Source organism: Chelonoidis abingdonii, chromosome 3 (genome assembly GCF_003597395.2).
Source record: "Chelonoidis abingdonii isolate Lonesome George chromosome 3, CheloAbing_2.0, whole genome shotgun sequence".
Taxonomy (NCBI): Eukaryota; Metazoa; Chordata; order Testudines; family Testudinidae; genus Chelonoidis; species Chelonoidis abingdonii.
The window spans coordinates 140,498,965-140,519,603 of NC_133771.1; the positions used below are offsets into that span (position 1 = coordinate 140,498,965).

Genomic DNA, 20,639 nt, shown 5'->3' on the forward strand with positions numbered 1-20,639 from the left:
CACTCCTCCATTCCTCACCTCCACCTGCCCTTCATTTTAATTTTTTTTTTTTAATAAAACCTGATAAAACCTGAAAATTTAAAAAATAAAAACAAAAAGGTCTTACTCATATTCAGTCTGTGATCCACTACATCCTCCAGATCCTTTTCTACTGCACTGCCTATATAACTATTCCCCATTTTCTGCACTTGTTTCTTCCTTGGCAAGTGTAGTACTTTGACATTCAGTAAAGAAAAAGTCCATCTTGTTGATTTCAGACAAATTCTCCAATTTGTCAAGGTTGTTTTGGTTTCTGAGCCTGTCCTCCAAAGTGCTTGCAACCCCTCCCAGCTTGGTGTCACCTGCACATTTTATAAGCACATTCTTTATTCCATTATCCAAATAATTAATGAAAATATTGACTAGTACTGGATGCAGGACTGACCTCTCCAAGACCCCACTAGATATGTCCTTCTAGAGTGACAGTGAAACATTGACAATCACTCTGAGTATAGTTGTGCACCCAGTGGCAGATTAATGATTTTGTCGCCACTAGGCCCTGAAATAATTGCCCCATATGAACTTATTAAATATCAATATTTTCAATATCAACACCAATATTTTCATTTTTTATTTCACTGCTACTTTCAACTATTTTTTCTGTCTCACTATTGGCACTATCTGATACAACAAAGGAATCAATTTCATTTTCCCTTTTTTTCTTTTGTATAGCATTTTTTTTTTAACTGAGAACCACTAAATTTCTTCCTTCCGGTCATATTATTAATGTTTAGGATTCTCGCGAGTATGTTTACTAAATGGCGTCACGCCATCACTGGTGGTTTCAATACGCACAATGATTGGTAGAATCGTGGCGTCATTGATGTCGCAATTACAAAAATGCTGCTATTATAAATTTGTCGGCCTTGGCAATAATATGCCGCTGTGTTCACATTTTACAGTAATCTCATTTAGACTCCATTTCCTTCATTTGCTTAGGAGAACGTCATTTGGGACATTAAAAGCTTTACTAAATCATATTAAATTATTTTGATGGCTTCCCTCAAATCCACTAGACCAGTAAACCTGTCAAAGAAGGTAACTAGGTTGGTTTAGCATGATTTGTTCCTGACAAATTGATTTATTTAATCACCCTATTATCCATTTGGTGCTTACAAAATTGATTATTCAATGATTTATTCCAATATCTTTCCAGGTAACAAGAAGTTAAGTTAACTGGTCTATAAACTTGCCAAGTCCTCTTTTTTCCCCTTTTTTAAATGTAGGTTCTATTTTTGTCCTTCTCCAGTCCTCTGGGACCTCACTCATCCTCCATAAGTCTCAGATGATAAATCACTCATGATTCTGAGATTGCTTCAGCTAATTCCTTATGTACCCTAGGGTGAATTTCATCAGGCCCTGCTAATTTGAATACATCTAGCTTATCTAAATATTCTTTCACTTATTCTTTGCCTATGCTGGCTTGTGTTCCTTCCCACATGTTAATATTAATATTAAGTATCTGTTCTCAATTTTTTAAAAACCAAATTAAGCATTCAACACCTCAGCCTTCTTAATATCATTTGTTATGCACTCTCCTTCCCTGCTACATAGCGGACCTACATTTTCCTTCATCTTTCTATTGCTCCTGATGTACAAGGCTCTATAAGCCTCTTTTTAAATCGCCTTTTATGTCACTTGCTAGGTGTAATTCATTTAGTGCCTTGGTCTTTCAGAGTTTGTCCCTACATGCTTATGCTATTCTTTTGTACTAATCCTTCACAATTTGTTCATGTTTCCATTTTTTGTAGGATTCTCTGACTTTCAGGTCATTCAAGAGATCCTAATGCATCCATAATGGCCTCTTATTTATTTATTATTTTTTCTTTGCATTGGGATAGTTTGCAGTTGCCCCTTTAATACTGTTTTCTTGACAAACTGCCTGATCTCCTGAATTCCTTTTTCTCTTAGATTTTCTTTCCATGGGACCATTCCTACTAGTTCTGAGTTGTTAAACTCTGCTTTTTTGAAGTCTAATGCAATCCTTGGATGTATAAACAGGGAAGTCAGAAAGTGATTTTATTTTTGTATACAGCATTGGTGAGTCTGATACTGGAATACTGCATACAGTTCTGCTCTCCATATTTTACAGAGTATATTTAAAAATTGGAAAGGTTGTAGGAAAGAGACAAAAATTACTCAAGGGCCAGAGAAAATGCCTTCTAGTGACTTAGAGAGCTCAATCTGTTTAGCTTATCAAAAAGATGATTGAGAGGTGGCTTGATTACAGTGTACCTTCACAAGGAAAAAGCAGTGGGTACTAAAAGGCTCTAAACTGTGAAAACAGGACACACACCTAATGTTATAAAAATTCTTTGAAGGTCACCTTTAAGTGACTTGCCCAAAGTAACAGAAAATCAGTGGCAGAAACAGAAACAGAACCTGATTCCACATCTGTGCTCTATGTAACAGTCACATTTCCCAAAACCTGCTAGTACATGATTTAAGAAAATCTGGAACTAAACTCACCCACACAAGTCCGTCCATCATCTGAAAACTGATAGCCATCAACACACTCACATCGGAAAGTTCCTGGCTGGTTATTACAGACTGCATTGGTGCCACACACTGTCGGTTGCTCTGAGCACTCATCAACATCTGGAGAGTGTTATAAAGATTCTAGTTATTACAAAGGGGTGAACAATGTGGATCCTGGAAACAAGGGCATCATGCGACTACTACTAAATAAATAAATAGATAGATTAATAAAGCTAATCTAAAAAACCACCCATACACCAGTTGTGTTGTTATTCTTTAACATTTCCAAAGAGATACTCAAGAACTTTCCACAGGCCAGTAAAGGTTCCTTTCCTAAGATGACATGATTGCACAAAGCTATAGCAGTAAACTTAATCATTACGGTACAATATGGATTCAACCAACAATTGCTGCTGTAACTTTAAGTTAGATTTTAAAATAAATTATATATTTTGTTGTTCATATATGTGCTATGTACAGCATGAGCATCACTGATTACACTGGAGGCTTGTTACTTGGAGAATTACACTAATGCATAATAATTTACGGCATGTAATTGTCAGAAAGCACACATTCAGAAAATAAAATGGACTAATATTTTATTAAATTGTGCCATATAGCAGCTACCAACTACAGTTTAACTAAATGTAACATGTGGAGGACTTGTACAGATGTCATATTGATTCATAACTTTAACTGTAAGTCATGCATTCCAAGCTTTATATGATCAGGTTTTATAGATCTCCAGCTAGGAGGAGCTAGTGTTGGCATCTATGGAATGTCTAATGTGATCTGGGATATGTAGGAGGGACTAAATTATGAGAGAGTGTCAAACAAAATAGCACAGTTTAGCTTTGTCAGCCTAACAACATATTTCACCCTGAGAAGTTACCCAATATAAAATGGCTATTACTCTGTAAGTCATACATTAAACTGCAGAGTCCTGTGAAATACTTAAGACTTGTGATTTTAGATAACAGGAATGCCAGACAACTGAGAAGAACAGACTTCTTTTTAGAAGTGCTTCCATTTAAATGAGTCCAGTCTTGAAAAGATGGTTCCAATGGCTTCCATTTTTTCCAAACATTCTTTACCCATTCTACAAAATTAGAGTGCTCTGACAAGATACAGGTTCTATGGTAGTAGGTATGAGTACAATCATTTTACATGAGCTCTCAGCTCTAATGAAACAGCTATATTCAATTATTAACTAAAAGGAGGAGAGGAATACTTAAAATCACATTATAGTCATTTAATAGTCTCTGGAAGTGAAAATGTTATCAGAGCCAAAAAGCAAGGGTAACCCAGAGACCTGTGTGATAATTTTTCCTCTCCTCTTTTCTTTATCTCTTGTTTACAGAGGCTGCCCTGGGCTTAAAAAACAAAAAAGATCAGGACAGTTGCAAAGATTTTGGATAGTACATTGAAAATAAATATTTATTTACACTTATTACAAGCGGTATTTGAGGTACCACAGCTATGTCCTTTTCTAAATAATGTACTACTAATTACACCTCTATCCCGATATAACGCTGTCCTTGGGAGCCAAAAAAAATCTTACCGTGTTATATTGAACTTGCTTTGATCTGCCAGAGCTCGCAGCCCTGCCCCCCCAGAGCCCTGCTTTACTGCGATATATCTGAATTCGTGTTATATCGGGTCACGTTTTATCATGGTAGAGGTGTATATAGATTGCATAGCCCAAGACATCCATAAACTAATGTTTTACATGTACAAAGAGTTCAGTACTCCCATCCAGGATTCCTAGTAAGACTTTGTGGAGACACAGCTGGAGAGCGTTAGGTTTTAAACAGTTTATTAAAACTGCTCCCTCCTCTTTTATAAGCACCTAAATTGAGATTGCTTCACAATAAAATCTGAAAAAAGCAAAGCAACCCTGTGGAGTATTAACATATATACAGAGGAGCACTTTTAATTTAGAAAAGCTCTTACAGCATTGGCTATTGGTCTAAGTTTTTCCAGTCAGCAACAGCTGAGATGGCATAAGGGGATCCAGTAAACCAAGAGGAATACAGATTCAGACTAGACAGCCAAAACAAATGAATTTAACAATGATTAATTAACTTCATTGTGTCTCAACCACATTATAAACACAGTATCGCCAGACTATGTGGACTGGGGCAAACTGCGCTATAAATTGTAAAATTGTACTTGGTCTTCACACAAATCTTCAGATTGGAATCCATTACTAACGGAGATTGGATTTTATTGGGTCTTTTGAAGACAGTGGGAAGATTGCTATTGATTTCAATATTAACTGCTTTGATCAAGGCCATAGCAACATTTGTTATAAGTAGTCTGAGCAGAAAATAGCAGTCCTCTTAGGGATATGCAGTGTAGGTAGGATTGGTAGCAGAGAAAAATGAAAATTCTGGATTTTGAAAGGCAAAAATATTACAAAATTTCTGTTAGCCATTATGAAGTTCTAATATATGCACTAGCTCACCAAGGAAAGAATGTAAGTAATTATTTTGAACTGTCTTCTTCCCCCACTATGAATTTATAGCACTCAAGCATCAATTAGCTTTAGGGTTCTTTGTGCTAGGCACTGTACAAAAACACATACTGAAAGAATTCCTGCCTCAGAAAGCTTTAGAGAACCATATTCCAATAGCAAGATTTTTCAAGACATGTTTTAATAGTCGAGGCCAAAAGGGTCAGTTCTGAGGGTTAATATATTCCAGCGACGACAAGCAGAATCTACACAAGCCATTATTCTGATGCATAAATGTTTCACATACCATAACAAACACGTCCATCTCCACGGAAGCCTACAGAGCATTCACAAGAGAACTGATTTCCTGTTCCTGGACGACATACTGCATTGGTGTCACAACCATGGGTACCAGTGTAGCAAGGATTCCGGCTGATATCAGCAGAACCATCTGTTAAAAGAGATTGTATTTAGCCACTGAAGACGCTAAAACGAGGCCAAGTTAAGTGTAACTATCTGACAAACATTAGTCTCTTATTGTCTTTATTTAAAGGGAAGTTTAAAGTCTGAATCCATCCCTGCAGCAGCATGGGGACTGAGGCAGAGACTGAGGGGAGATTGCTTACACCTGCAGTATGTGTGAGGGCCAGTTCTGTGCCAGTTGGTCTCATCAGGAAGAGGGGTTCCTACAGTTGAGATGCAGGTCAACGATGAATCATAACTTTTACCTCAAACATGACAGCACAAATTCTTCAAGAAGTTTTACAAAGGTAAATCATAAAAACAATACAGATGACACTTTTATGCATAAAAGCCCACAGCAAATTATATACACAATTAAAAAGCAAGGTTAAGTCAAATCACTTGTGCAGTTACCTTTCAGTCTCTTGAGTCACTAAAGAAGATTGTTTTGTTTAGGTTGGGATGTTTTTTTTCAGCAGCTAGGAATGCCTTATTTCAACCTGTATCCTTGCTGTCAAAAACTAACCTACTCCCTTCTGTACTCACTTGGTTTGCATTTTTAAATTGTTCCTTCACTCACACCTAATTTAACTCCCGCAAAAAACCCCAAAACTTCACTAACTTGTCATTAAGGTTGCCCAGACTTATCAACCTTTGCACAAAAATCCTTTAAAATAAAAGTTTTTAAAATAAAAATCCTTTAAAATAAAACAAAATTAATAAAAAACCCCAACACACCCAAACAAGTTTATCATTTCACTCTAATAAAACATTTTGTATAATTGGCTATTGCACGTCATCTAGTAATGAAATACTATGATGGCTGAAAGATATGCCATTAAATAGAAGTTAGTTTCTATGAGCCATGATTCATTCTAGTACTGGGTTGTTTTTTGCAGCAGTGGGTTTGTGCTCCCATACAGTATAAAAATGGATTAATTGATGACAGAACTGTTATATGTTTAAAAGGTAAATGTACATGCGGTAAATGAAAATTCTCCATGAATGTATTAGTAAGGAAATGTTTCAAACTAGTATTTTCAAAGTATCCTAGGAATTAGGCACTCAAATACCACTGAAATTCAATAGCAGTTGGGTGCTCAATTTACAAGAGGTATTTCTGAATTCCAGGTAAGTAACGCAGCTATATAATCTATTTCATTAACATCCAGCCAATGCAAAGACAAATATAAAGGAGCTTGTCTCCCACAATCCAAGTCCCCAAAGAGAAATTGAAGAATTACCATTATACATACCACTGACTGGGCCAATTGAGTTGCTCATAGCATATCGCAGAATTTGTTCGTCCCTATTATACAGGACAAAGACACTGTCTACTGAAAGCTGCTGTGTGGCAGAAATAGCATGATGTGAGTCATCATGAATGCATTCGTCAAATGAGATGGTCTGTCGCCACTGGTAGGCTACAGTGTAGGAGGGAGTAATCCCATCTCGTTCTGGTTCTGTCACTGTGTACTCCCTGGTAGAAGACGATGTGATCACTGAAATACAATAAATAGCACATGGATAAGAGAGGAAAGGGAGAGTACAGAGCTCATTTCCATCTGCAGACATGGATCAAAGGCAAGATTGTACTATAACAGAATTCTGCAGACAAGCAGCTATAAAGCACTGCCATGTTTTTCTATTCAAAGGGAGGAAATTTCACTTGATTTTGGCCTGTCTTTTGTTTTCATGTATCAGAGTTTCAAACAATGTACTAAATATTTATCTAAACATAATTTAGCAAATCCTGCCCAAGTCACAGTGATGGTTACTATCAGATGGTTACTGACCTTGGCACAAAGAGCGGGAATGTGCTAAAAAAGTTTGCGGATGACACGAAGCTGGGGGGTATTGCTAACACGGAGAAGGACCGGGATACTATTCAGGAAGATCTGGACCTCCTTGTAAACTGGAGTAATAGTAATAGGATGAAATATAATAGTGAAAAGTGCAAGGTCATGCACTTAGGGATTAATAATAAGAATTTTAGATATACGTTGGGGACGCATCAGTTGGAAGTGACGGAGGAGGAGAAGGACCTCGGGGTATTGGTTGATAGCAGGATGACTATGAGCCGCCAATGTGATAATGGCTGTTAAAATAGCAAATGCGGTTTTAGATGCATGAGGCGAGGTATTTCCAGCAAGGAGAAGGAGGTGTTAGTGCCGTTATATACGGCGCTGGTGAGACCCCATCCTGAGAATATTGTGTGCCAGTTCGGTGTCCCATGTTTAAGAAGGATGAATTCAAACTGGAACAGGTTCAGAGACGGCTACTAGTATCCGAGGAATGGAATCTGCCTTATGAAAGAGACTCAAAGAGCTTGGCTGTTTAGCCTGGCCAAAGCAGGCTCTGGGGGATGATGCTTGCTCTATATAAATATCATCAGGAGGATTCAACGGTAGGTGAGGAGAGGAATTATTTAAGTTTAGTACTAATGTAGGCAACAAGGACGAATGGGTACAAACTGGGAATTACGAAGTTTTAGACTTGAAAATTAGACGAAGGTTTCTAACCATTAGGGAGTGAAGTTCTGGAACAGCCTTCACCGACGGGTAAGTAGTGGGCACATAATGACTCTATCTGGCTTTAAGACTAGCTTGATAAGTATAGTGGATGGGTGCATGTCTTCATATGAACTACATCGGATAGACTTTCAATTTGGGCAATCTCCTTGGGATTATCGGACCAGATACCATGTTTGCTCGAGTGGTCTGGGGCTAGGAGGATGTTGGGGCAAATGGGAGGGGGAACTGACGAGTACTGCAGAGAATTCTTTCTGCATGGTTGCTAGCTGGTGATTCTTGCCCACATGCTCCAGGGGTTTAGATTGATCGCCATATTTGGGGTTCGGGAAGGAATTTTCCTTCCAGGGCGGATTGCAGAGAGCCCTAGGGGGTTTTTCAGCCTTTCCTCTGCTAGCGTGGGGCATGGGTCGCTTGCTGTTTAGTGGATTCTCTGCAGCTTGGAGGTCTTCAGATCATAATTTGAGGGATTCAATAACTCAGTCATGGGTTCGGGGTTGTTATAAATGTGTATGTGTAGGGTTTTGTGGCCTGCCTTGTGCAGGAGGTCAGACTAGATGATCATATTGGTCCCTTCTGACCTATGAGTCTATGAGTCTATAACTGGTTAGTGACCTATGTAAACTGATACATAAGTCTCAGTCCAGTTCCTAGTGGAGCATTGTGCACATTGCAAAAAGCCTCACAGCAATAGGTACAGTTAATGGTAGTCTCTTAGAAAAGAGACCACGGACTGAATAAACTGAAAAACCAAATCACCCTCTGCTCTTGAGCGCTGTAGATCAGAACTGAAACATTGGCAAGCAATGCAGGAAATCTGCACTGCTGCTGTCTACATTGTATCAGTTTTGTAGATAAAAGAAAGGCCCCTTCAGTGTCTCTAGAGCTGTCAATCCAGCATTTTTTACACCACATAATTAATAAAAAAATTTTAAATCTCACAAGAGACCAAGAACATGCAATTTTCAAGGATAAAGGTTATTACAACATTCTCATTGAGTTGTTCCAAAGAGCCAAAGAACAAGTATATGGTAGCAAACTCTACACTGAAAACAGGTATGAACCTGTGTAACAGGCCATGCTTTTCAGAATCTTATTTTCTCTTCTGAGGAATATGGTTATAATCACCTCCATTAATTCATGTTGTTTCTTACCAGATCTAGAAGAATGATAGAGCTCATTGTATGGTTCTATGTGGACTGATGCACCAAATGGGATCTCGGGTACTTTGCCCTCCATTTCTGTGCTGATTGTAAGATGACCATGTTCATCGATTCCACTGAACTTTTGCTTGATAACCAGTTTCTCATTACTGCCAAGGAAGGTAACTTCAGCTTGCCGTGTAAACTCACCACCTAGAAATCAAGATTAGGCAAACCATGACTAAATTTGAATCCATCTAGTCAAACTGTTGCCCACAACTCTTCAAAACAACAAAAACCAAAAAACAAACAAAAAGCAAATATTTTCTCCAAGCTATTATGCAAGATATTCTAATAGTTCACCTTTTTTTTTTCCATATAAAGGAAAAATTATAGTTCTAGAAATTGCCATTGACACACCAGCACTGAGTATAGTAAAAGAACCCAGACTTTTAGATACTAAACATCTTGAACTGCAAATAAGGCAGAAGAAAAGGTTTCAGATCAAGAGAAGAGTTGAGGTAGAGCCAAAATATACAATAGTAAGTCTTACCATGTGTGTTATAGTTGAAAAATGGTTTTATTCTTTAGAGAAAATATATCTATTAACAGGCAGAACATTTCTGGTCCCAAATTTAAAAAAAACATTGCAATGTACATTATAAATTCCTGAACTAGCTTCCAGGAAGTCAATAAATTAATACACAAAAAACAAAAAAGACCCCAAGAACAAAATTCTATATTCAATTAACATACTGATGAGGCTGACAAAATTCGTGCCACAGAACTGTAAAGCATCAAATAAAAAAAGATGCATAAACTTCTAAATCAGATTATACTCACAGATGGGTCTGAGTGGTAGAATTTGAATCAGTCCAGAAATTCAGACCCATCTCTAGTTATCTGTAGCCTTGAATTACAAAAATATTTCTGAAATGTATAGGAATTTTAACAGACAATCAGTGAATTTCTCACTTGCCTGCCAAAATTGCAGTTGAAGGTTCAGCATTTCCCCTGCAGCATTTTCCCTGATGCTATTGTTAGCACCTAAAGCCTAATATGTTTTAGGTATTCATAGGGCCAGCTTTTCATTGCATTCTTAGATGCTCAAAAGCAGCCAGATCCATCTAGCTGTGAATACCCCCAGCATAGGAACCTTTTAGCTATCAGTGGCTGTATAGCCAGTCCAGCACAGAGGTACAAGTTGGGGGCTTAGCCAGGACACAGTTAGCATATGGTTCATTTGGGACTATAAGCAACTGAAATATCTAACCTACATAGTGACTCAGCACAGCTATACCCCAATAATCAGGGTGCTGTAACTGGCTCCCCAATAACCCCACATCCTTTTTGTGCCAAGCAAAAGCTGAGCACAGCATAGAATCTGGGCTGATTTGCTGTTGTAGGAGAAAACACAGATCCTTGCACTCCAGTCTTGGCAGGTAAAAAGTTCACCTTTAAGGCTCAAATTCTGCTTTCACCTCATTTTGTTGTATTTTTGTTTAAAGGTGGGATTTTCAAAAATCCCAAACTCACTTAGAAGCACAATTCGTACTGAAATTCAGTGGGACTTGTATTCCTAAAAGACTGGGAGTTTTGAAAATCCCACCCTACGTGTTATCATATACCTTGTTCGGTGCCTTATTTAAAAGATTCCTATATACAAGGCAGTAAATATGCCCCCAAATGATTTTACAGTAATCAGAGGGGAAAAAAACAGGTTTCCCCATTTAAGGATAACTACCAAGAGACTTGAAGTGGTTACGACAAAACATTTAAGTTGCAGGGATTTGCAGGTGCTCAGCACCTCTCGCTCCAATTCTCCTGTCATTAGAAGGATAGCCTCCCCATAGTACACTGATAGACTAAGATAATATTAAACATCAGCAAAAGTATATAGTCTGAGAAAGCTCAGGACTTTTTTCATGTGGTATCAAACAAAAATCTCACCACATTTTAGGGAATGTCAGCAGGCAGCAGCTACTGCAAAGGAATAAATGTAAATACTGAATTTTTGAGGACACTCAAATATTTATACCAAACTTTCATTTGAGGGTGTTTCCTTTCTACCTTGTTGCATGTTGGCTGCTTCTTTCAAGTATCTAAAGGCCAGCTTTGTTGCCATACAAGGATACAACAAGACCCACTGTTTCCATTAGCATTTTAAATTTTACAAATTTGTGTACTAGTATAATTTCAAAATGACCCTACAGATTTAAGTCTCTACTATTTAGTGGGGAGGAGCATCTTTTTATGCTAGTTCTGTAGTATAAAGGTTTCCTTATGCTGAAAGATTCTCCACACTTTGCAACAGTTGTGATTTATTGAATTAAGACCCATTTACATTTTTATGACTATTTATACAACTGCCAAATAGCCAGATGTATTCAGCAGGAACAGATTGAAGATGAAAATTTAGGGAAATGTATCTTTCAAGAGCTGTGATTGTGTTGTTGCAGCCATGTTGGTCTCAGGATATTAGAGAGGCAGGGTGGGTGAAGTAATAACTTTTTATCTGGAATTTCCAAACCTGAAGAAGAGCTCTGCGTAAGTTCGAAAGCTTGTCATTCTCATCAACAGCAGTTGGTCCAATAAAACAGGGGTTCTCAACCTTTTCCTTTCTGAGGCCCCCCCAACCTGCTACAAAAACTCCACGGCCCACCTGCACCACCACCACTGTTTTTCTGCATATCTGGTAGATTAAAAGCCAGGCTCGCACTAGCGGCTAGCAAGCAGGTCAATTACCTGGGGCCCCACGCCACAAGGAGCCCCCGCAAAGCTAAGTTGCTCAGGCTTCGGCTTCTTCTCTGAGAGGCAGGGCTCAGGCTTCAGCATTCTGCCCCGGGGCCCCAGTGAGTTTAACGTTGGCCCAGCTCACTGCTTTATTTTGATGGATCCCCTGAAACCTGCTCACAGCCCCCCAGGGAGCCCAAGACTTCACCCACCTTATCTTGCTAAGTGACATGATTTTCAGTTATCTAGGAATTTGCATCTATACATAGTATGAGGTCTAAACTGAAAAGTTGCTGCATCTGTACAAGTTGGTGAATTCAGAGCAAGATGTGAGATATTTAGAAAACTTCAACAATGTGAAGTAAGAAAAAGAAAGGAACCTGGCTCCTGCCTCTGTGTCAAGTGCTGATTTAAAATTCCATCCATTTTTACCTAAAAATAAAAAATGCAACTGAAAATTGTGGACTGTTAACACACACAGACCAATTTTCAGAGGTGTGGTATACTCAGGCCTCCCAAAATAAGTCACCTGCTTCCTGATAACATCAATTCACTGAATGAGAACTGGCTAATCCACTTTGACTCAGTGCTCAGGGTTTCTGACTACTAGGCATCTGTGCCTAGTGTAAAGTAAAAATTCCAGATAGCTGTATTATATCATTAAGAGAAATGGGCTGAAGTTTTAATATAGTACCACCAATACTACTCAGGAAACAGAGAACTTCTGCATCTTTCTAATAATTTACTTCAAAATTTTCTAGTTTAACAGTTCTCTTGCCTCAAGACACAAAAAAAGTATAAAGCAGCCTTTTAAACAAGTTCTAATTTAAAAAAAGTTACCTGTAATACTGAATCCATTTCTATACCCTTGCTGCTCCACAGCAAACATCCATCCTATGATACCTCCAACAGAAGCAAGCGGAAGCAGAGAATACCCCAGCACCTCTGGAATAGTGCTGATAGCAGTATATGCTCGCCCATGGTTCATCACAACATAAGAATGGAGGTCAGTGTTCTCAAATACAACTGGAACTGGGTTACTTCCTACAAAGATTTTCCCTTTCACTTTCCCATTCACTCGCTGAGGAGAACCTGGTCAATCAAAAACATCAATGTAAGGTAAAGGATTTCGCAAAGTAAAAACAGAATTAACACAATTGTTCAGAGCTACATTTTCTAATCAGTATATCAATTTTGTGTAAAAAGAAAGTAGAAAATTAGCGTCAACATTCATGGTAAGAGACAGATGCTCACAGAGTTAGACATACAAGCCACCTACAAATGCAGTGTAAAGTTGCATAGGCAATTACGGTTTCATTGGCATGAAAAAGAGAGAGTGGGCAGAGTTACAATAATTAGATCTTTTCCTTTTTCCCAGGAATAGACAGTTGAACAAACAAGCTGTTTTGTTATACGATCTGCAAATAGTGAATGCTATATAGAAAAACCCGAATGCCATACAGTAAAGCCCCTAATTATATAAATTCCTGCCTACAGAGTCTGCCCTAAAGCAGTGTTGTTCAAAGGCTGGGTCGCGACCCAGTACTGGGTCGCGGCATGTTAGGCACTGGCTCGCCTTGCTTAGCACCCAGGGACCCTAGCGGCTCTGGTCAGCACCGCTGACCGGGATGTTAAAAGTCCCATCAGCAGTGTGCCCAGCTAAGGCAGGCTAGTGCCTACCTGCTCCGACATCACGCTGCACACCATAAGCAACCAGCAGCGGGTCTGGCTTCTAGGAAGGGGGGCCATGGGGCTCCGCACGGTGCCCCCACCCCCAAGCACCAGCTCCGCACTCCAGTTCAGTTCCCAGCCAATGGATGCTGGGGTGGGGAGCTGGGAGCAGAGCCGCTTGCGTGCCACTGCCTAGGAGCCAGACCTGCTGTGCCGCTGACTGGGAGCCACAAGAGGTAAGTCTGCACCCCAAACCTGTGCCCCAATCCTCTGCCCCAGCCCTGAGCCCCCTCCAAACCCAGAACCCCTTCCTGCACCCCAAGCCCCAAACCCTTCATCCCTGGCCTCACCCCAGAATCTGCACCTCCAGCTCAGAGCCCTGACCCCCTCCCACACCCCAACCTCATGCTCCAGCCCTGAGCCCCCTCCAAACCCAGTGCTCCTTCCTGCACCCCAAGCCCCTCATCCCCAGCCCCACCCCAGAGCCTGAACTCCCAGCCCAGAGCCCTGACCCCCTGCCCCAGCCCAGAACCCCGCATTCCTGGCCCCATCCCACAGCCCTAATACCTGCACCCCAACCCTGCACCCCAAGTCCCTCATCCCTAGCTCCGCTGGGTCTTGGGCATCAACACTTTTCTTCAACTGAGTCCCCAGAAAAAAAGTTTGAAAACCACTGTCCTAAAGTATCTTCAGAGCTATAGAGTACAAATTTGCTCTTTCTTATTTTAAGTTTACTTCTATTAAGCAACCAAGGTTTTTGTTTTTTTTTTATGGTTCCTTTTGTGGTCACAACAGGCTTTGCTGTATTTAAGGTTACACTGCGTACCATTATAGTCCCACATTTTTTATATCTCAACTTTCCTCAAAATTCTGTCATACACAGGTAGTCACTAGTGCTGCACAGAGGTAGTATTCTGGATTAGTATTTAGGATGCTGTGGTATTTTCTAAGTATAAAGTACATGCATTAAGTTACATTATTTTCAGATCTTTTATTTTCCTTGCTCTGGATTGGTTTAAATTTGTAACTAACACTGAGTTAATTGCAATTTTTGCATTTTGTAAAAAACAGGAAAGCAAGAAAAGCTTTTAGTCAGTTACTTAACAGTCAAAATGCATGTACAGATTGAATTACTAGAAGGATTACAAGTGTATACATAAGAAATTCCTTTTTGGATCTCACAAGCACAATGTTGAAATATAGATCCAACAAAATCAAGCAGCTTAGATCTTTGCTATAGGAGCTGAAAAAGTCAGAGAAACAGGAGTCATACTTTGACTCCAGTAATAAAAGTCAGATCATGCACTTTTAAAGAAGCTGATTTCTAGAGATGGCCCAAACTAGAACCCTGGATCTAAACATTCCTGATCCGTTCAAAGAGTAACCAGTCTCTAGTTTTCCTTTAGATGTTCAGTTGTCCTACCAAGCATGGCTGAAAAGCTTGTGTAATTTCTTATTTTATCTCCATTTCAAAATGGAGACATTTTAAAGCATTCAGTTCATTTTTTCACTGTATTATTCAAAGTATCATCTTGGCTGCAATAGTAAAAAGTTACCTGCCCACTGCCTTCAACTTATGCTTTGGGACTGAGGGTGCCCAAGCAGCCTTCAATTATTTTTCTCCACACAAAGCTCCATAAACTAAAAATTCAGATACTAACACTGGTTTGTAGTGATTAAAGTGTCATATATAACAGGCTATTCTAGCCTCTGTGCTAGACTGCTGAAGTCTGGAGAGACAGCTGAGTAATGCAGAAGCTTTGTGTGTGCTGTGATGTGACTGGTTCACAGAAGCTCGGTGCCCTCAGCTGTGGCAGCCCATTTTAACAAATGATGTGTTAAGTTGCCAGCTGTACAATAAAAGCTTTGATAAAAAAAAGCTGTCCAGCTCATAGTCACAAGAGTTCTACAAACAAACAAATCCTTGATTTCCTAAATGTATAGTATCTAAAGAAGCTAATTTTCCTGAAAAAAATACTCATTACATTTTAAGAAGTGGGCTGCCAAAGACTGCAGTATTCCCATTTGCTTATATGTGAAATTTAGACATCCAACACTTCCCAGTTTGTCTGCTTCCTGTTTACATAAAAAGGGGCGGGGGGAGAGGGGGAAGAGAACTAAACTAGACACTGAGGGCACTGGGTTGTTAATTGTTTATTCCAGACAGCCGTTTACATATTTTCTTCACCCTGTAACTATATGGAAAAAATGTACGTTTCCAAGCAATAAATATTAGGAAGGGTAACTTCCATCCAGTTTGGACCAACCTTGCATTCAGCGTCAGCATTCATGTTAGTGGGCTGAATGTTTTTCAGAAAGGCTTCTACTATGAAGCATTGCGCATTGCAATACCCCATAAAAGAGGAATGCCTCATCATTACTGAGCGCCTACACTCTACAGCCAGCAGGATGAGAGAGAAAACCTCAGTGCAGTACCATTAGCCTCATCTGTGTCAGTCAAATAAAGTCTCAAGAATGTTCCCAAGGAACATAGTGCGACTTCTTGTAGTAAGATACAACACTTTACTGTAGATTACAAAAACCATTTAAATGAGAAAAGCAGCAACATCACCCCTTTCCATACCAAAGACGGTTTAAAAAAAAAACCATTGCCTATTTATCCACATAACTGTATTACAACATTAAATGTCTCATACAAAATGTTAGTACAACTATTTAGTTTTGAAAAATTACATTACCTTCTGCTACACATTGCCTGCCATTTCCTTTGTAACCAGCAATACAACTGCAACAATACCCATTGGGATAGTCTCTGCAAACAGCATGAACGGAACACTGATGACGGTTGTTAGCACAGGTCTGTTGGACATCTGTATGGTAACGGAACACTGTAGGAAGAAAGATCAACCAATTATTATTCTGCATATTACATTTCAGCCATAACATCTACAGAGATTCACAATAGGGCCAACTAGAACACAACACAATTCTGAATTAGCTTCAGAATTTCGTTGTGCCCATTTGATCAGCTTTTAGGAAGGGCAAACAACTGCAACAGATTTTTGCTTGCCTTGCAATATGTAGCTAATTTGCCCAAATATTCCAGTAAAAGGTACTGGGCCAGATCCTCAGCAGCTGCAAATCAGTGGAGCTCTACTGTCTTAAGTTATGTCAATGGAAGTACACCAATTTATGCCAGCTGTCAATCTGGTCCTTAAGCTAAACATGGGGAAAGTTTCTCAAGGTTCTAGTTTTCTGCCCACCCTAGAAGGGACAGTGTGGTGTTTAGATGTTGCTTGTAATTATTAGAACTGGAAGCATTGGCTGTTGGGAGTCTCAAAGGACAGGAAACAGGAAGGAGAGGGGAGGAGTGGAGGAGGCTGAGTGAGAGTCCCGAGGGTGCGGCAGCAGCTTGGTAAAAAGGTTTCCACTTTAAAAATAAAGTCCCGTTGAAGTTTGTTAGTACCTTGCCTGGTTATCACAACAGTCAGCCCATGCAACCACTGTTAAAACCCACAGCTGTGCTCTTCCAAGCTCACAGATATAACAACCCTCACATCTGAGGTCAGGGAACATTCTGAGTCCTGTCATTCAAATAATTATTCAGTGTCGCATTCGGCTTCGTATTGGCTATATTCATTGCCTCAACAAGTAGCATTGCTAGTATAGAGCTTTTAAACACACAAAACCAGGGAATCCTAAATTGTAAACAGCCTTTTGTAGTGGTGGCTCAGGGTTCTCTGACTTTATCAAGTCATCTGTGTTCTATAAAGAGTTTATAAAGTTATATTTCTGTGAAAACAGTTTGTATCACACACACACAATCCCTACTAAGTGCAGCAACATATTGCAACTGTTAAAATGCAGGTCATTACTTTAACAACCATAATAACCAAAACAACTTAGATCAAAAAATGTTGTTAAGACAGAGGTACCTTTGAGACTATATTGCCCTTCAGAAGTATTAATTTACTCCACAGAGACACTAGTTTCTCCACAGAGACACTAGTTTCTCCACAGCATTCGATCCTGCAAGCTACTGAGAACAGACCCATTGCGGGACAAGTCTGTGGTAAGCACGACTGGCCAGACATGTTTGTGGTCAAGTATTACAATTGGACTTGAAACTGTCCACACGTCCCCCTAACATTGCCAAAACGAAACAGCTCTGTCTGGAATTTCAGAGGTCGAAGGGCAAATCAAAAAGAAAGAGCCAATTTGGGGTGGAGGAGGCAGTGGGAAGCCATTCTGGGGGGAAAATAGGCTATATCCAGCAGCTTAGAGAGCACTCCTTAAATAAATCTATTTTTCATGCTTCCCACACAGATCTTTCATTGACACCCTCCCATGATGGGGGAAGTGGAAAACAAGTGGATAAGGGGGATAGAGGAGGCTGGTCTCAGGACAAAGTGGAAGCCACATTGGGGTGTTAGGGTGGGAGAATGGGGCGTAAGGGGGAAAGTCAGGTGCCAAGAGCCTAAAACAGTACAAATGACTTTACCAATCCCAGTTTCCTCAATATCTTCAATATCTTCCACGTCTATAACCTGAGAATACTGCTGAGGGAACCGCTGGACCTGAAACTGAGGTGGCGTTTTCCCAGTTAAGAGTTCTGGCTGTTGATTGAAAGAGGACTCTCTTGGAGGTGTCTCTGTTGTTAGAGTTTTGTGTGGTGGCTGTAAGTCATCTTCTGAAGCTGACTGAGGAATTCTATATGTAATATGTTGCTGATCCCCTCTTCTGCTGGGAGCATCATATGGTACCTGTTGTGGGCTTATTTCAACCAAGTCATGGTGCAATACAGCTGGTTTTGAGGTCACCTCCTGATACTGTTCATCATCACCAAGTTCTGGACTGTTGCTGATTTTGGCAGGCACAATGCTATTAGATGAGCTACCAATCTCAAAAACCCAGATTCCTTTCCTTCCAGAATTGCTGCTCCTAGAAAGAGAGCATAACCACACTAAACGAGGGGTCAGATAAACATAACAGTAAATATAAATTTTATATGAAAATCACTACATATTTGATTCTTTTCTCCACTGATAAATGCAACAACAAATTGGATGAATCATCAGACCTATACAAAATACAGCTTAGGGCACACGGCTGGAATTTTTAATATACATTGAGAACGAACTTTCTTTAGAATTTATCTGGAGGCTAGGGAGGGTTGGGAAGAAAAGGGGGTATAATTTGACCCATGTTGATAGTAGCACTCTGAACTTTCTGAATTGTTCTCTTTCCTTCCTGTCCTTTTCCCCACAAAAACAGAGGCAGGGGTGCTGGAACAATTTGTATAGTGGGAGCGCTGAGAGCCATTGAACCTTATATATGATGAAAGCCACTTCAAGCCCAGGGGAGCAGCAGCACCCCTACAGGCAGTTCCAGCACCTATGAACAGAGGTCAAGACTTTTCAAAAAGGGATGCCTAAAGTTAGGCTTCTCAGGAAGTGTCCCAATTTTCAAAAGGGCTGTGCACCCAGTAGCTCCCACTGAAGACAACATCAGCATCCACTTTTGAAAATCTTGGTCAAAAACGTCTCATTTTTCAAAAAGCACAGGAGTTACTTGTGGCACCTTAGAGACTAACAAATTCATTTGAGCATGCATCTGATGAAGTGGGCTATAGCCCACGAAATCTCTTGCTCGAATAAATTTGTGGCATCTTAGAGACTAACAAGCACTCCTGTTCTTTTTGCAGCTGCAACTCTGAAACTTGTCATTCTTCAAAAATGTTGATCAAATTTTATGATTTCTAACACAATGGCTAATGACATCTTATTAGCTATGACATTTTCCTCACATTGCAGACTGCATAAAAACATGTCAGACAGTAGAAAAAATTGGGATCTGGGTTTATTTATTTATTTTAAAAGCATACTCCTGCAGGTTTCTGATGGACTCTTCATCATTAGCAACTGTATTGTAGGATCCTGGATTTATCCAAAAGTAGTAGTTTGTAGCGGCTTGACTAAAGCCAACTGTAGCAGGAATGTTTTCCTCAGCATTCTTGGAGTGTGCACTGTAGAACTGCAAACCATCTTCTGGATAAAGGAAAACAGCATAGGAACTGGAATCAGAAGACGCTAAAACAGCCTGGAATGTGTTTCTCTGTGGGGAAGATTTAAATTCCATTTACTTGTGGGAAAATATTCAAGATTAGAAAAAAAAGAAGAGACACTTTATAAAACAAAACATGGTTCACACAATGGGTTGTGCATTACACAATTATTAGAGACTGTTAAATTCCTTTGAGAAGTTTTTCAAAGAAACAGATTTTTTTTTTCAAACACACATTTGTTTTGACTATGCTTAAATGTCACAATCAAAGTCTTACTGCAGAGAAACTGAAGTCAATGTAAAATAGCCATTAGGATGCTTAAAAAAGCCCTAAGTTCAGTATATGTTTAGCAAATTGAAAAGTCTTTTTAACAGAAAAATGGAGTGGATTGGCTGTTCCTGGACGATCTTGTATCAAATTTAGATGCTAATTACAAATATCTGCACAGAATAGTATATTGAATTCACAGCTTCCGCAAAATTAGGCCCAAAAAAAGATTCAGTTTTCAAGTGAGAAATGTCCTTACACAATAACCAGGTGATATCAAATACTCATACTGACTTTCCAAAATTACTACATTTTCATTTATCAGATGTTTTACAATCAGAGTTTTCTGTTTTAAAGACTTAAATCCCAGCTGAAGCTCAACATGGAGATTAAAGGACTATCCACAGAAAGAGAGCAGAGAAATTATCATTTTAAACTCTCTAATTCAGTACATTCTGGGGCATCTCAGGCCCCACATGGAGATGAAGAAGCCACTGGTGTGCAGTGAGGGGTAACACACAATACAGGACCCCTCAGAGTGCATGCTGTACTGGATAACCAGCAGCAGTGTTCAGGATACTTATCAACCAAACCCAGCTTATACTTTCATAAAGCCCAGTTTATACTAAGCCAATAAATAAATAAAAATGACCAAATTAAAAACAAAAACAAACAAACCAAAACCAACCCTCAAAGCTACCAGATGTCAAGGAATCAGCTGGCCTAGTGGTGCTGCACTGGACTGTAAATGACGTATGTTTAGATGCAGACAGCACATCCAATTTTGAATTCTGATCTGCATTTTTTATTTTAGGGCTGTCAGGTGGGGAGAGGAT

The 20,639-nt window shown here is 39.5% G+C and overlaps 1 protein-coding gene across 1 annotated transcript in view; it reads right to left on the reverse strand.

Moving 5' to 3' along the window:
* The window catches only part of NID1 (nidogen 1), an 81,747-nt gene that overhangs the window by 44,440 nt on the left and 16,668 nt on the right, over nt 1-20,639 (reverse strand). Inside the window, exons 3-10 of the mRNA XM_032775043.2 lie at nt 19,357-19,586; nt 17,974-18,413; nt 16,211-16,360; nt 12,681-12,932; nt 9,120-9,320; nt 6,691-6,936; nt 5,280-5,423; nt 2,509-2,637 (exon numbers count right to left, since the gene is read on the reverse strand). Of these exons, the coding sequence (XP_032630934.1) occupies nt 2,509-2,637; nt 5,280-5,423; nt 6,691-6,936; nt 9,120-9,320; nt 12,681-12,932; nt 16,211-16,360; nt 17,974-18,413; nt 19,357-19,586 (1,792 nt within the window). The remainder of the gene's footprint in view (nt 1-2,508; nt 2,638-5,279; nt 5,424-6,690; nt 6,937-9,119; nt 9,321-12,680; nt 12,933-16,210; nt 16,361-17,973; nt 18,414-19,356; nt 19,587-20,639) is intronic.